Raw genomic sequence first — 14,992 nt, forward strand, 5'->3', positions numbered from 1 at the left:
CACTCAAATAAGATCTTAGATGGGCTGCTGCCAATTTTTTTTTTTTTTTTTTTGGATGAACTCTCTGAGGATAGTCTTTAGTCGGGCTGATGGAGATGTCAAGACTGAAAGAAATAATGACAATAGACTCCGAACTTTGCAAATACTCAAAGCATCTCGTTTGGGGCAAAATCTTCCATGAAGTTGGTTAATTCGCCAATCTTGTACATAATACTCCGAACTTTGCAAATACTCAAAACATCTCGTTTGGGGCAAAATCCACCATGAACTTGGTTGATAAGACTACGCCAATCTTGAAGGTCGCTATCACCAAGCTTTCTCTATTGCCAACTGCAAGAAAAAATTCATATTTGAAATTTACTTGCAAAAAAAAAAAAAAAAAATGACTTGAACTATGAAAAAGGGTTGGGGACCAATAAGGGTTTGGACCCCTCTCTACAAAAAAAAAAAGGCCCAGCAACGAAGCCCAAAACTTCACCAAAAAGAAGGCCCAACACCAATTCAATTAAGGGCTGATTTGCGAATTCTCCTTCAAAGCCACGCACGAGTCCGCCTCTGCCCAAACCCGCCGCTGCCTTCTGTCGATTTCCAGCCCTCTTCCACTCTCTTAAAACCTCGCCGACCAGCGTCCTCCCCTCGACCTCCGCCGGCATGGCGACGGAGGAGTGGACAGAGATATCCGCCGCCGTCTACTTCGAGCTGAAGCAGGCGTTCGAGATGATCGACCGCGATGGCGACGGGAAGATCACCAAGGAGGAGCTCGAGTCGCTCCTGAGCCGGCTCGGCGCCGAACCTCCGAGCAAGGAGGAGCTGCGGCAGATGCTCAGCGAAGTCGACCGCGACGGAGACGGCTGCATCACGCTGGAGGAGTTCCACGCGATCGGATCGGCTTTCGCGCCGTCGACCGACAGCTCGGAGCTGAGGCACACGTTCGATTTCTTTGACCCCGACCGCGACGGGAGGATCACGGCGGAGGAGCTCTTCAGCGTATTCAAGACGATCGGCGACGCGCGGTGCACGTTAGAGGACTGCCGGCGCATGATAAGAGGCGTAGATAGAAACGGGGACGGATAAAAGGAGAGAACAGGCGGCTCCGTTGCTCGCCGAAGAGAAGCAGCACTGCAGCAGTGGTCACAGCCATCTGGAGATGCCGAGGAGCCTAAAATCACCAAGAAACAGAGATTGATTTCTGGCTATTTCCCCGGCCAACTCGAAGAAAAATAGCAAGACTCAAGCCAACAAAACTTTCCCCAGCTGCATCGGTGAAGCAGCTGTATATTTTAAAGATAAGAAAAATAAAAGAAAGAGATGAAGTAAAGGAGAGGCTACTGCTGTCAATACCAGGATCGCAGCACCTCTATTTATAAGCAAACTTCTCACCAAATCTCTAAACTTAGCTGTTCTTCCAGCGCCGAAGAGTGGAGTTCCAGCTGTTTTCCAGCCTGCAATAGCTCTCAAGCAAGAAAAAAAAAAAAAAAACATTGTTGCAGACTACATTTAATGCCATAATACTTCTCTATGCATAAACTCCCTTTTTTCAGTTATGGGGCCAAAAAAAAAACTTGCTGCGAAAAAGATAAAAGGACAGTGGAGTTAGCTGGAATTGAAGTTGTGTTGCTGGAAAGGGTAGCCAAATATAAAATATTGGGCCTAGCCTTCAAAAAAAAAAAAAAAAAAAAATCGTAGCAAGTTTGCAAAATTTTGAACTCCTAAATACGAGTATAAACTATTTATAAATTCAAAAAAATTCAAGAACTCCTAAATACGAGTATAAACTATTTATAAATCCAAAAAAATTCAAGAACTCCTAAATACGAGTATAAACTATTTATAAATCCAAAGAAATTCAAGAACTCCTAAATACGAGTATAAACTATTTAAAATTCCAAAATCAAATGAAGAACTCCTAAATACGAGTATAAACTATTTATAAATCCAAAGAAATTCAAGAACTCCTAAATACGAGTATAAACTATTTAAAATTCCAAAATCAAATGAAGAACTCCTAAATACGAGTATAAACTATTTATAAATCCAAAGAAATTCAAGAACTCCTAAATACGAGTATAAACTATTTACAAAATTCAAAATCAAGAACTCCGCGATAAGAGTTTAAACTAACAAGATATATTTCGAGACTCGTCTATTACCAAAGGCGTTTCGTCCATAAACAAGTCTCGATGGGGCAATTTGTAGACAATTAAATTGTCGTCGAATTAAATCGTGCCACGTGTAAATTCATGAATTAAATATTCAATTATATTTTCTATTTTATTAAATGGGATTTTATTCCTAAATTAAATAGATATATAATTAATATTTAATAAAATGAATTAATGGGCTTATTGGCCACTTAAGGCCCTAAGGCCCATACATGGAGGCCCAAAGCCCATAAAGCCCATGAAGCCCATCTCTAAAATCTATAAATAGAGGTGTTGGGAGCTCATAACGAAACAACGTGAAGGAACGGAAGATTGAAGAGCATAAGAATTCTCTCTAGTATCACAAGTAGAAGAGGCGAAGAATTGGAGAGTTCAAGTATTCAAGTATCTTGAAGAATTCTATCTAACGTTCAAGTCTCCTTCAAATCTTCAATCGTTTGAGTATTCAAATCTTCAAGTATCCTTCGAATCTTCAAGTATTTGAGCATTCAAATCTTCAAGTATCCTTCAAAATCTTCAAGTATTCAAGGATCTTCAAATCTTCGAGTATTTCTTCAAACGTTCAAGTATTCCTGCGAATCTTTGAAGTGATCTTCAAGTATCCAAAGAAATCAAGTTCAAAAGCTTCAAGGCATTCTTACAAATTCTAAGAATGTTCTCAAATCAAATCAAGTTCAACGTTCAATCCAAAATCATGACTTGAGTCCCTTGGATTGGCGTCATCAAATCAAGTATTTCAAGAACCTTCGAGCTTGTTCAAGAATCAAATGGAAGAGAAGAATCAGAGGATTAACTAGAGATTGCAACTCGCATAAATCTATCTTCAAATCTATCAAATTATCTTTGTAACGCGTTTTGTATTTTATCAAATTGAAATACAAAAATTTGTGTTTACAGGGTAAAAAAAGTTGTACTTAATTGGTGTGAACCACACCACTTTACTACCACTTTTCTAAAATTTCTTAATCTTTGTGCTCAAAAGAAATGAGTCTATTTGAGTGAGACGGAAATAGTATTATAAATATAATTCAATCCACATGTATTTTTTATTTTTCAAAAGTGACCATCATTTCAAAAGTGATATTAATGGTCAGGTATGGTAAGAGTACCATTTGTGCGACCTCCTGCGTGTGAACAGTGAGGTCTCGAGTTCAAACCTCACTACTCCCCCTCTCCAACTCCCCCAAGTAAAAAAAAAGTACATTTTGAATCTATACTAATAGGAAAAATAAGTTTAAAGCAGTTTAAGGCACAACTTGTAGATTACCTATTCTACCTATATTATATATTTATAAAATATAAATCTATTTTGATATACATTTATTTGTCACCCAAAATCTATAAAGAAAACTTTATATCTATAGCTATTGATAAGACTTATAAATAAATATATCCATCCAATAAATTATCTAATAAAAATAATGAATTAATAGATTTTTTTAAATAATAAATTACCAATTAAAATTAAATAACATTGATTACACGTATAACGTACGTTCTTTTTACTAATCTTTTTAAACATATTTATCGGGTTTCACCTTTGCTTTTTCTCACATTTGATTTTTATCATCAAATTTGATTATTTAATTGGCTTTATCGCGTCTGGGTTATCGTGTTAGTTTCATATCTGAAAGTTAGAAGATATATGTATTTTAAACTAGGGTTGATAATTTTCGACACGCTACGAAATCACGATACGAAACCGCATGAAATTAATGAATTAGTATCAAGCCTTATCAGATTCGTGTCCTTATAGTGTCGACTTTATAATTTCATGTCAAGTTCGTACAACCTGATAGAAATAATATTATTTTTATTAAATATTTATTTTAAATTTTTAATTCTTTATACACTTTAGCCTTTAAGGTTTCGTGTTTAATCAAGTTTTAATCAGATCGTATCGTTAGCGTATGTCAACATGATTCAAATCGTGTTATTATCGTATTTGTGTCCGATTCGTATCGTGTCGGGTTCGTATTCGTGTCGACCACTTCCTTAACAGGGCGTGTTCAGGTTTGGTCTTATCAGGTCGACCCGATAACGATTCGACACGCACGATTTGTTAGCCCTATTTTTAACTCTTTTATTTAGATCAAGTATTTTTTTTCCCACTGTGATGAGGATGGAATTAGGGATTCCTGCTCTTATAAAGAAAGGCCCGAAAATAAGCAATACATAACTAAAATTAAACTATTATATTTGTATTATTTTGATATTGTCGCAGGTTCAAAAGTCGTGTTGGGCAGATTCCGAAGCAATTATAAAGCAAAATCCAACAAAGTTGAGTATTATAATTAAGAGTTGTGTTAAATCTAATTAAAGAAAGAGAAAGGCCAAATCTGAACATGCAAGTCAGAGTTAAAGGAATATTGAAGATACGGATCAAATTAGTGGGTTTAGGCCGAAGAACTTGTATTATTGGGCTTTTGGGTTAAATAGGCCCAAGTGCTTTAGGTTTAATTTTACACTTATAAATAGCACATTTGGTTATGAGTTAGGGGTCTCTCTTTCATTTTATTCTTTTTTCAATGTGTAAAATGTAACTCTCTAAATATAGTGAAAATTCCAATAATCTCTATACATCATACTGATAATACTCTTTTATAAAAGAATAGTCGAATTATACTCACTCTTATATATAAGTCTATCATCGAGAGATGTTGAAGTAACAATGATAGAATAATTAAAAATAGCCAACGCTAGCTATTCTCCAGCGATGGAAAATACCCACGCTAGCTAACCTCCAGCAGTGAAAAACACCCATGCTAGTTAACCTTCAGCAGTGGAAAATACCCACGCTAGCTCACTTCTAGCAATGGAAAAGGCCCATGCTAGCCGATTATAGCAAAGGAAAAAGCCAACACTAGTTTATCTCTAACAAAGGAAAAAGGCAACGCTAGTTTATCTCTAACAAAGGAAAAAAGCCAACGCTAGTTTGTCTCTAGCAAGGAAAAAAGCCCACGCTAGCTTATCTCTAGCAAAGGAAAAAGCCAACGCTGACTGACTCTAGCAAGGGTGAAAATACTCCACGCTAGATGACCTTAGCAAGGGAGAAAATCCATGCTGGCTGACCTCTAGGAAACGTGGAAATTGGTATTAACTTTGACTTGGAAAAAATGAGAGATGGGATCCTTAGGGAAAATATGGATATTGCAATGAAGAAATACCAACGCCAACTGACCACTTATATGAAGATGAGGAGCCAACATGGAAGTCAAGAGCTTGACCACACCAACACTAGCCTAATCACTACACAACCGCGGATCACCATTGCAAAGATAACGACACCCGACAAAAGCTGGCCAATTCGTTTTTATTAGTGCTCTTGAAGAATGTAGTTAGTTAGATGTCATGCAGTGTACGTGAGTATTCATAAAAATTACTATTGTACCATTTGTATTTCTAGTATAAATAACGCATTGTACTCATTTTTGAGAGATCAATCAATATACAACTTTTACTTGGAGAGAAAGATTTTGTAATGTGTTCTTATTTTCTTGCGCTTTAAGTTCTTCGTTGTCTCCGATTTATTTCCGATCATACATACTCAGGTTAAAACTCTATTTTCCCTCAACATTTATAAATTTGTTAGATGATAATTCATCACTTTCGTGGATGTAGATCTTCATAATCAAATCACGTAAATCTTGGTATCTTTTATCGTTTTGTTTATTTTCTAGTTGTTGAGATTTAAACCCTACTCAACACACTGAGTTTTCGTCTGAAATGTTTTAACGAGGCTTTGGCCAAAGGACCCATACTAATAGGCCTATGGCATTAGGGCTTAGCTTGGTTTAGGAGTTAGAGTATAAATAGTGAGAAAATATTCAAATGTAAAGATCATTCATTATCCTTCATTCAAAAATAAACACAAAAGTATAAACTCTTTCTTTCTCATCAAGCTTTTTAATTTTTTTCTTGTTTTTGGACTCGATTCTTTTCGAACCTATCAATATATATATATATATATATATATATATATATATATAGGGAGAGGTTCAAGAAAGAATCACTAAATAAAAGAATAACGGAGAACCATTTTCAGTCATTCGATCATCAAGATCTACGGTGGATGCATCATCTAGTTGGATGAATGCAGATCCTAGGTTCGAATCCTGAAGGGAGCAATTTCTTTTATTTTTTTGAGTGCATTAATTTTAACAGCGAATGCATTAATTTTTACAGTGGATGCATTAGATTTGATGGTTCTCACGTTCTCACAAATAATGTAGTTCTCTCTAGAACCACACCATATATATATATATGGGGGAAAAGGGCTATCGTGAAAACACTTCTTAAAATAAAAATAAAAACATTTTTCAATGTACAAATTTTATGTATAACACGTATGAATTCATCCAACAGGGTTATGAATTGTGAAAAATAATTTTTTGTTACTTTTGAGATTCGAACTCAGGACCACAAATTCATCAAATAGGGTTACGAATCAACCGTAGATCTTGATTATCTAAGGACTTAAAATTATTTGTATTTTATATTTTAAGAAGTACATAGTGCTGAAAATCGTAAGACTAATGAATAAGGCAATATATAATGTCGAATAAGGCAGTACATAGTGTTGAATAACGATATTCAGAAAACTAATAATTTTTTTTCTCTCTTTCTCAATAAAAAGAAAAAGAAAAAAGAAACAATTAACAAAAATCAGAATTGCAAATAAATATTTATTCATTTGATCGTCATTGTTGTCAACTTCAACTAGCTTCGTTTAGACTAACATGAGTCAGCCTAACGAAATTTCAATCACTCTCGACAAATAGCTAGAGCATAACAACAAAAGCTAATTAGTAATTATTTCGTTTTTTCTTCGAAAAGTTATAAGAGCACTCACAGTGGGTGACTCGATGGGGGTACTGTATCAGGTCTCCCACTACTGCATCCCTCTTGACTCGAGGCCAACCCGATTTATCAGGTGAGGCTTGATCTTCTTAATTTCATGCACGTGCGTTTCACACACTAATTAAAAAAATCGAATTCAATTATTTTTCGTTGTTTATGCCTTGAGGCTTGAGCAACAGCCTATTCAGTTCCTTTAATTTTAGTTTTTAATTAAGACACCAATCAAATTATTCCGTTTTCGAGTTCCAATTTTTATTTATTTTTACTTTTACTTTTACTTTTATTTTTATTTTTTTTACAACTACATTTGATTCTATATTTTTACTTAAATATTTTAATTTAATTGTATTTTGCCTCCACGCTTTTCCTAATTATTGGTATTTGGGATTTATCACACTAATAATTGTGCAATTAAAATTAAATAAAAAATATAAAAATTAAAACTAAAAAGATCAGGTCAACTATCATGTCATCCCACTGCAGTCTCATTGATACAATGTGGTCCCTCCTCTATTAAGTCATCTATCAGGTCATCCTCACTGCTGATGCTCTAATGAAAGTATAAAAATGCAATTAGCGATAAGAGTTGGATTTTTCTCTATGAAACAAAAATACTTTGTAAATAGTTTAAATAGTTGAGGACAATTGCCTATAAAATACAATGACTTGCAACTTAAATTGCTCCAACAATACACCCGGAATTTCGACGAATTAATTATGTTTTGGACTTTGTAGGACTCAAAGGAAAATGAAACTAGCATGCTCGGAAAATTTTCAATACTTTAAATGTGATTTTTGGTTTGGGATAGTTTGGAATGCAAAGTTGAGGTGTATCTATTTTTGTTGAAGAGTTGTGTGCGTTCATCTACCTATAATAGAGATGTCAATCGGGTCAGCTCACCGGATTTTCGATTTCGGGTTAATCGGGTGCAGGTTAATAGGGTTGGAGATTTTTTCGGGTTGTAAATCTTCAACTCTAACCCTAAACGTTCGGGTTTCGGGCTAGCCCATCGGGCTAACCAGGTTATAGGCGTAAAAATAAAATTATCATTTGTATTTTATTATTCTTAATGATCTAATGCAAAATGTATAAAATATACATAGATATTAAAGATATAAATTTTATATCTTTAATATATAAAGAGGTGCGGCCGCGCTGTTGCCCGGTGGGAGTGGATGCGCCGGAGGGGAGGGAGGCGCGGCGGTGTGGCTGGAGGTGGTAGATCGGTCAGCGGTAGAGGAAGAATGTTTGAAGTGAGGGTGGAGGCGCGCTAGTGACTAGTGAGGCTGAAAAAATTTCGGTTTCAGGCCAAACCTTAAAGGCCTAAACTCTAAAGTATTTTAAACTTCAATTGAAAAAAAAAAAAAAAAAAAACAATAGCCCAATGGGCTGACCCACTTCAACCCGCCAACCCGAACGGGCTAGCCCGATTTATAATCGGGTTGCGATTTTTCAACCATAACTCTCTAATTTTATCGGGTTACTGGGGTCGGCCCACGGGTTTTGGGCTGGATTGACATCCCTAGCTAATCTATAATATATAAAAGATGAGTCTTCTCCCTCCATTTTTTTTTTCTCTTTTCTCCCATCATTTTTTTTCTTTTTTTTTATTTATTATTTAACTCTTCTTCAAACATCGTCAAATTTAATTTATGAAAAAATATTCAATGTGCACCTTAAGTTTAAGTTCGTAAGAAGATCTTTAATATGGTATAAAAATCATGAAAAATATATTTAAAACAAATAGATGTTTGAAATTTAAAATATTTTAAAATTTACAACTTTTTATTTATGTTTGTGTATGAAAATATTTTCTTTATTATTATTATTATTATTATTATTATTATTATTATTATTATTATTATGATCTATAATAATAAGAAATAATATATTCATATGGCCATTTTGAAGATGCAAACATAATATTTGACCACTAATTGAAAGAACACAACTTCTGGTCATTTTTTACGTTTTCGGGCTATTTTGCCCTTAAATAGGGCGGACCAGATTCGGGTTGAATTCGGATTTGCGCGCGGGTTAGACACATATGACACTATTAGTGTCATTAGTGACATATACTCAATGTTGCATGAATGGTACTTGTCATATTAGTGTCATTAGTGTCATTTTGAACACTTTCCCATAGGGTTTAGATTATCATTTAGGGTTTAGATTCTCCATTTAATGTGTTGCACGAATGGTACTTATGACCATATTAGTGCCATTAGTGCCATATACTATGTTATGTAGTGTTGCACGAATGATACTTATGACCATATTAGTGTCATTAGTGACATATACTTAGATTTTTTTTTCGGTTGGCACATATGGCACTAATAGTGCCATATGTGCCTAACCCGCACGTAAACCCGAATCTGGTCCGCCCTAATTAAGGGCAAAACAGTCTTTACACATAAAAATGACCAAAATTTGTATTTTTTTCAATTAGTGACCAAATATTGTGTAATATATTGATTTTCATTATCAAATAATTTAAAATAATTTAATAACCATAATTATCATTACACTTATACATAATTGAAAATTATGTTTTTAAATTCGAAAGTTTATTGAGTAATTAATATTTTATTTTTAAACTAAAATTTGCATTTATTAAATTTTATTTATGTTTAATATTTATATTTATTTATTTAACATATCGTTTAAATTCGATTTCACCGTTCAACGCACGGATGGACATACAAGTTAATGATAATGTAACAGATATTTGATGTGCAGAATCATTATTAGAGCGATTTTTTATCATTCTCACTGTTCATTGGTTAGGACAGCACATATTTTGCCAGGATGCTAATTTTTATCTAGTACTATACTATTAGTAAAAACCTATTCAATTTTTTTTTTGAAACAATATTCAAATTTATTTTAGACACTAGACATTAATAAATTTATTTTGTCCCAACGATATATAATACTGTATATTAGTAATAAATAAAGCACAACAAGAGAAAGATGTTTAACGATATTGTATTCCATAAAATCCAACTAACAAAGCCCACCTATATGTTCAAAAAATAAAGCCCACCAAATTACTTTTTAGTTTTTACTGTTTTCTATCTGGGGTCCATGCAGAGAGGAAATTTGGGAGGAAAAAAGGACAAAACAAGAGAGAAAAACGTTTCGCTATTACAGAGTGTGGTGACAGAGACGCCACGGCTCACGTTAGCCATCATCAATAGGGCAGTTGACCGTTATAAATTGGACTGGCCCTTGTGTGCACTATGCCGCCCTTTTCAGCTGTGCCTACTTTTTCAAATTACCAGTACTAATTAACAAATGAGTCTTACGATTTTTCGCTACTCTTTTAGTTGTAGGGTTTGGGAGTACCACATTAGTCATTACATATACTACTATATATGTCAGCAGCAGCAGCCAACCAACTGCATATTTTTCTTGTTAAATCCGAAAATCTTGGCATATTAAATACGAATTCCTGACGGGTTTACCGAAGACCATTTTGCCTAAACACTTGACAAATCTCTTGTTCTTCCTTTAGAGTTCACTATTTTTCTTGATTGATGCGACCTTCGATTTTTACATAAGTTTTGATTTTTTTGGTTGCTACAAGTTTTGGTTTTTTCCGCTCTTCCTTAAATTTAGCAAGTTTTGATATTTATAGGAATTAAGAGATCATGGCTGTTGTGGGAGATTTAGCAGCCAAGTTTGGTGGGATGATCAAGAAAGAGGGGGCTGTTGATTTCAAGAAGGGTGTATTTGGTGTCCCAATTAAGTGGAATGGAGTTTGTGCACTTAATTATAGGAAGTTGAGAGCTGGTGAGTCTAGAATTGGTAGAGTAGAGGCAGTGATGCAAGTGGGAGTGGAGAGTGCAGGGGTTAGTCAGGATTCGAAGAGTTTGGGAGGGGCTTTGGGGTTTGATGTGGTTACAGAAGTGGAATTGAGGGAGAAGGGGTTCTTGGGGTTGAGGAAGACGAAGCTCGTGTGCACGATAGGGCCCGCGTGTTGCTCTTCGGATGAACTGGAGAAGCTGGCAATGGGAGGGATGAATGTGGCTAGGCTCAACATGTGTCACAACACTAGAGAGTGGCATCAGGATTTGATTAGGAAGATTAAGAAGTTGAATGAAGAAAAGGGGTTTTGTGTGTCTTTGATGATTGATACAGAAGGTAGTCAGATTCAAGTGGTTGATCATGGCGCTCCTTCCTCTGTTAAAGCAGAGGTATTAATTGTTTGAATGCTGATATAGTTGAATAAAAGTGGAAAACTTTAGTATTTTGATAGTGTTCAATTTTTGTTGGATTGTTAGGATGGCTCAATTTGGTTCTTTACCAATGAAAAATTTGAGGGTTCGCGTCCATTTACGATTCAAGCAAATTATGAAGGTTTTGCTGAAGGTATGTATATAGTCTGTGAAGTTGGATTGGTGACTTTTACTAGCAACAAAAGGGTTCCTGTTTTGGCTGTTGTTTCAGACTATCCTCTTACTCTTCAGGTATACAAGTGGGCGATGAAATTGTATTTGATGGAGGAATGGCAACCTTCGAAGTGGTGGAAAAGGTTGGGAATGATCTGCGTTGTAAGTGCACGGACCCTGGCTTGCTCTTGCCACGAGCTAAACTAAGTTTTTGGAGAGATGGAAAGCTTGTTGAGAAAAGTTATCAGCTTCCTACTCTGTCACCTAAGGTGAAGCACAACTTGTAGTTATCACTTATGATTGAGTTTCATGCTTAACCAGATAGTTTCTACATTGCCTTGGTATATAAATAAAGTATTTTGGAAATAAGATCTAGTGATCATAGGAAACTTGTTCATTACAAACTGAAAACGACGAATAAGGGATTTGATGAACAAACTAGAAGTGAAACTATTCCTCAGCACTAATACTTTGTTTCTTGACTTGCTTGAATGAAGGTTTATAGAAGTATCTATCTCAGTCTGAATATATCTGCTTCATTTATCAGGATTGGTCCGACATAGATTTTGGGATTTCTGAAGGTGTTGATTTTATTGCTATGTCATTTGTGAATGATGCTGATGCTGTCACACATCTGAAGAACTACATTGCCACCAAATCCTCCAAGTAAGTAACTTGTCCTTGCTCGTATGAATGTGCATCAGCGTGTTAGGCGCGGATTCCATTTGCGTGTTTTAGAGTATGGAATATGATGGGGAATTTATTGTTCACAGATCAATAGAAGTATTGGCAAAGATAGAGAGTATGGAGGCTCTTCATAAATTGCACGAAATTGTTGCAGCTTCTGATGGAATCATGATAGCAAGGGGAGACCTTGGTGTCGAAATACCACTAGAACAAATTCCAACGGTACAGGAGGAAATCACTTACATATGCAGGCAGCTTAACAAGCCAGTGGTGGTAGCTTCTCAGCTTTTGGAGTCGATGGTCGAATATCCTACCCCAACAAGAGCTGAGGTAGCTAATTCTTTTCCTCGTCAGTTGAATTTCTAATTAGCTGATTAGAAAATAAAAGTCTCGCCTTTCCAGAAACGCACAGCCTTTTGATTTACCATAAGGACAATGTGAATTTTCAAAAAATAAATGTGTTGGCTACTTACTTCTCTGCTGGTTACATTTATAATTTCAAAAAATCTGAACTAGAAAGTTAGATAGTGTTGGTTATAAGTTTCCTGCTGTGCTGTGTTATAGGTTGCTGATGTCTCAGAAGCGGTTCGGCAATATGCTGATGCATTGATGCTCTCTGGAGAGTCGGCTATTGGACCATTCGGGCAGAAAGCTCTGTCTGTGCTGCGGATGACCAGTAGTCGGATGGAACTGTGGAGTCGTGAAGAGAACAGGCAAGACGTCCTGTTACAGCATAACCTCGGAGCATCTTTGCCAGACCAAATTGCTGAGCAAATCTGCAATTCTGCTGCAGCAATGGGTATGTTTGCTGCCAAATCCAATCCCCATATGATCAATATCTCAACTTGCAATGGTTACATACTTTTGTTTTGATTGCAGCAAACAACTTGGGGATAGATGCTATTTTCGTGTACACAAGGCACGGTCGCATGGCATCAGTGATCTCACGCAACCGTCCAAATCCTCCCATATTCGCGTTCACAAACGACAGCAGCACGAGGATGGCCCTCAATCTACACTGGGGAGTCACTCCACTTCTGGTGGATCTTTCAGATGATATGGAAGCTAACATCACCACATCTGTCAATCTTTTGAAGACCAAAGGGTTGATCAAGAATGGAGATACGGTGCTCGTCGTCTCCGACATCATTCCCACCTCCACAACGCAAACTGTGTTTCAGTCCATTCAGGTCAAAACTATTGTCTAAGTGTGTTTCAGTCATCTATTAGTCTCTTGCTTGGATTTTAGATAGTTTGTTTTTCTGCTTCAGGCATGTTTGAATTTCAAGTTTAATTAATTGATGTACACACTCTCTCTCTCTCTCTCTCTCTCTGTGTCAATGCATAGATGCAAGAAATGCTCAATCATGTAGTGCCAATTTCCGATAAGATCAAGAAAATTATATATGCAAATTGTTTCATTGGGTGACCAAACCTATTGTCTGATTAAAGCACTGAAATATTATTTTGAAGAAAGCGATATAAAGTAGGCAGACTTCATGATTTGGTATTAATAGGGGATTAGGGGTCCCTATCAATCAATTTATTGACATAGTTAATAGTATAATTAATAGTTAACCTAATCTTTCACTCTGAATTTATATATATATACATATATCTAACACAGAGAACAACAAATTGCAAGTGTACTCCACATTTTAACAAAGTGATAAGATCAATCAATTTAGAGGGTTAGGACAAGTCTTCCCTACCCTCGATTAGAGTTGTCAACTGGGCCGGGCCGGCCCAGCCCGAACCGGCCCAAGCCCGGTATGGGCCGGCCCAGGACCAGCCCACTTGATCGAATGGGTTAGTTGGGCCGGGCCAGCCCTTTGAAATGGGCTCCATTTGGGCTATTTATCAAACCCAAGCCCGGCCCAGGACCAGGATCGTTAGAAGCCCAGCCCAAGCCCGGCCCAGGACCAGGACCAGGCCCAGCCCAGGACCGGTCCAAGCCCAATAATTTAGGTTAAATATTATTTATATATTTATTCCTCTTATTCAATATTCAATTCCCTACACAATTTAGCAATACTAAAATATTAAACCCAATAAAATATTAAACCTATTTAAAGCCCAAGGACCATTTGTCAAATATATAAATAAGCTAAAAATAATTTAAAGATAATAATTACAAATTTAAAACAATCTAAAATTGAAAACTCATTCGTACCCAACTAAAGCTCATTCGAAGTACAACCCAGTATAAGCCCATCATACTCGACCCAGCATAAGCCCATGTGAGGCCCGGCCCATTTGAGGCCCAAGCCCACTAGACATGTGGTCCTGAATCGGACTGGGTTCGATATTTTATAAAAAGCCCGGCCCAGGACCGGCCCATTTCAAATGTGGGCTTGGGCTGGGCTGGGCCTAACTCCTTACGGGCTCAACCGGGCCTGGGCCGGGCCGGGCTGGCCCAGCCCAGTTGACAACTCTACCCTCGATTAAATATACATGTCTCACCACGAAAAGTTAAAAAGCTCATTTTTGAGTATGAAATACTCCCTCCGTCCGCAATATCGTTTCCACATTGTAGACGGCACGGGTTTTAAGAAAAGTGGTGGATTGTAGTGGATATGTAGTGAGTGGAGTTTGGGTCCCACAATTGTTGTGAGTGGAAGTTTGTGGACCCTACTTCTATAAATGGAAGTGGAAACGATATCGCGGACGGACCGAAATGGCAAATGTGGAAACGATATTGCGGACGGAGGGAGTATATGTTTCCCCGTTTTATTTATGAACTTATTACTTGTCTACGTTATAGAATGAAGAATGGTCCATCAATAATAAATGGTTAGGTATTCTTTTTGGTATCTATCTTAATTAACTCAGACCGTTAATGTCACATCCTTATGCACATTCAAAATCTAACGGCTACATACACATGA

At 36.5% G+C, this 14,992-nt stretch overlaps 2 protein-coding genes across 2 annotated transcripts; both read left to right on the forward strand.

Moving 5' to 3' along the window:
* The first annotated feature begins 494 nt into the window (after positions 1-494).
* On the forward strand, positions 495-1,178 carry LOC131005239 (probable calcium-binding protein CML36). Its single transcript, XM_057932109.1, has one exon. The coding sequence runs from the start codon at positions 652-654 to the stop codon at positions 1,072-1,074; it is 423 nt and encodes a 140-aa protein (XP_057788092.1). The 5' UTR covers positions 495-651; the 3' UTR covers positions 1,075-1,178.
* A 9,094-nt stretch (positions 1,179-10,272) lies between these two features.
* Positions 10,273-13,538, forward strand: LOC131005240 (pyruvate kinase isozyme A, chloroplastic-like). Its single transcript, XM_057932110.1, has 7 exons — positions 10,273-11,222; positions 11,310-11,397; positions 11,496-11,686; positions 11,965-12,083; positions 12,191-12,434; positions 12,669-12,903; positions 12,984-13,538. The coding sequence occupies exons 1-7, from the start codon at positions 10,677-10,679 to the stop codon at positions 13,310-13,312; spliced, it is 1,752 nt and encodes a 583-aa protein (XP_057788093.1). The 5' UTR covers positions 10,273-10,676; the 3' UTR covers positions 13,313-13,538.
* The last annotated feature ends 1,454 nt before the right edge of the window (positions 13,539-14,992 follow it).

This window comes from Salvia miltiorrhiza, chromosome 1 (genome assembly GCF_028751815.1).
Source record: "Salvia miltiorrhiza cultivar Shanhuang (shh) chromosome 1, IMPLAD_Smil_shh, whole genome shotgun sequence".
In the NCBI taxonomy this organism is placed as follows: Eukaryota; Viridiplantae; Streptophyta; class Magnoliopsida; order Lamiales; family Lamiaceae; genus Salvia; species Salvia miltiorrhiza.

Bases quoted from the DNA above. Each gene is read 5' to 3' on its own strand.
- LOC131005239 (XM_057932109.1), top strand. From the start codon at position 652: ATGGCGACGGAGGAGTGGACAGAGATATCCGCCGCCGTCTACTTCGAG.
- LOC131005240 (XM_057932110.1), top strand. From the start codon at position 10,677: ATGGCTGTTGTGGGAGATTTAGCAGCCAAGTTTGGTGGGATGATCAAG. The intron at 12,084-12,190 runs GTAAGTAACTTG...TATTGTTCACAG, and splicing joins ATTGCCACCAAATCCTCCAA to ATCAATAGAAGTATTGGCAA. The intron at 12,435-12,668 runs GTAGCTAATTCT...GCTGTGTTATAG, and splicing joins CTACCCCAACAAGAGCTGAG to GTTGCTGATGTCTCAGAAGC.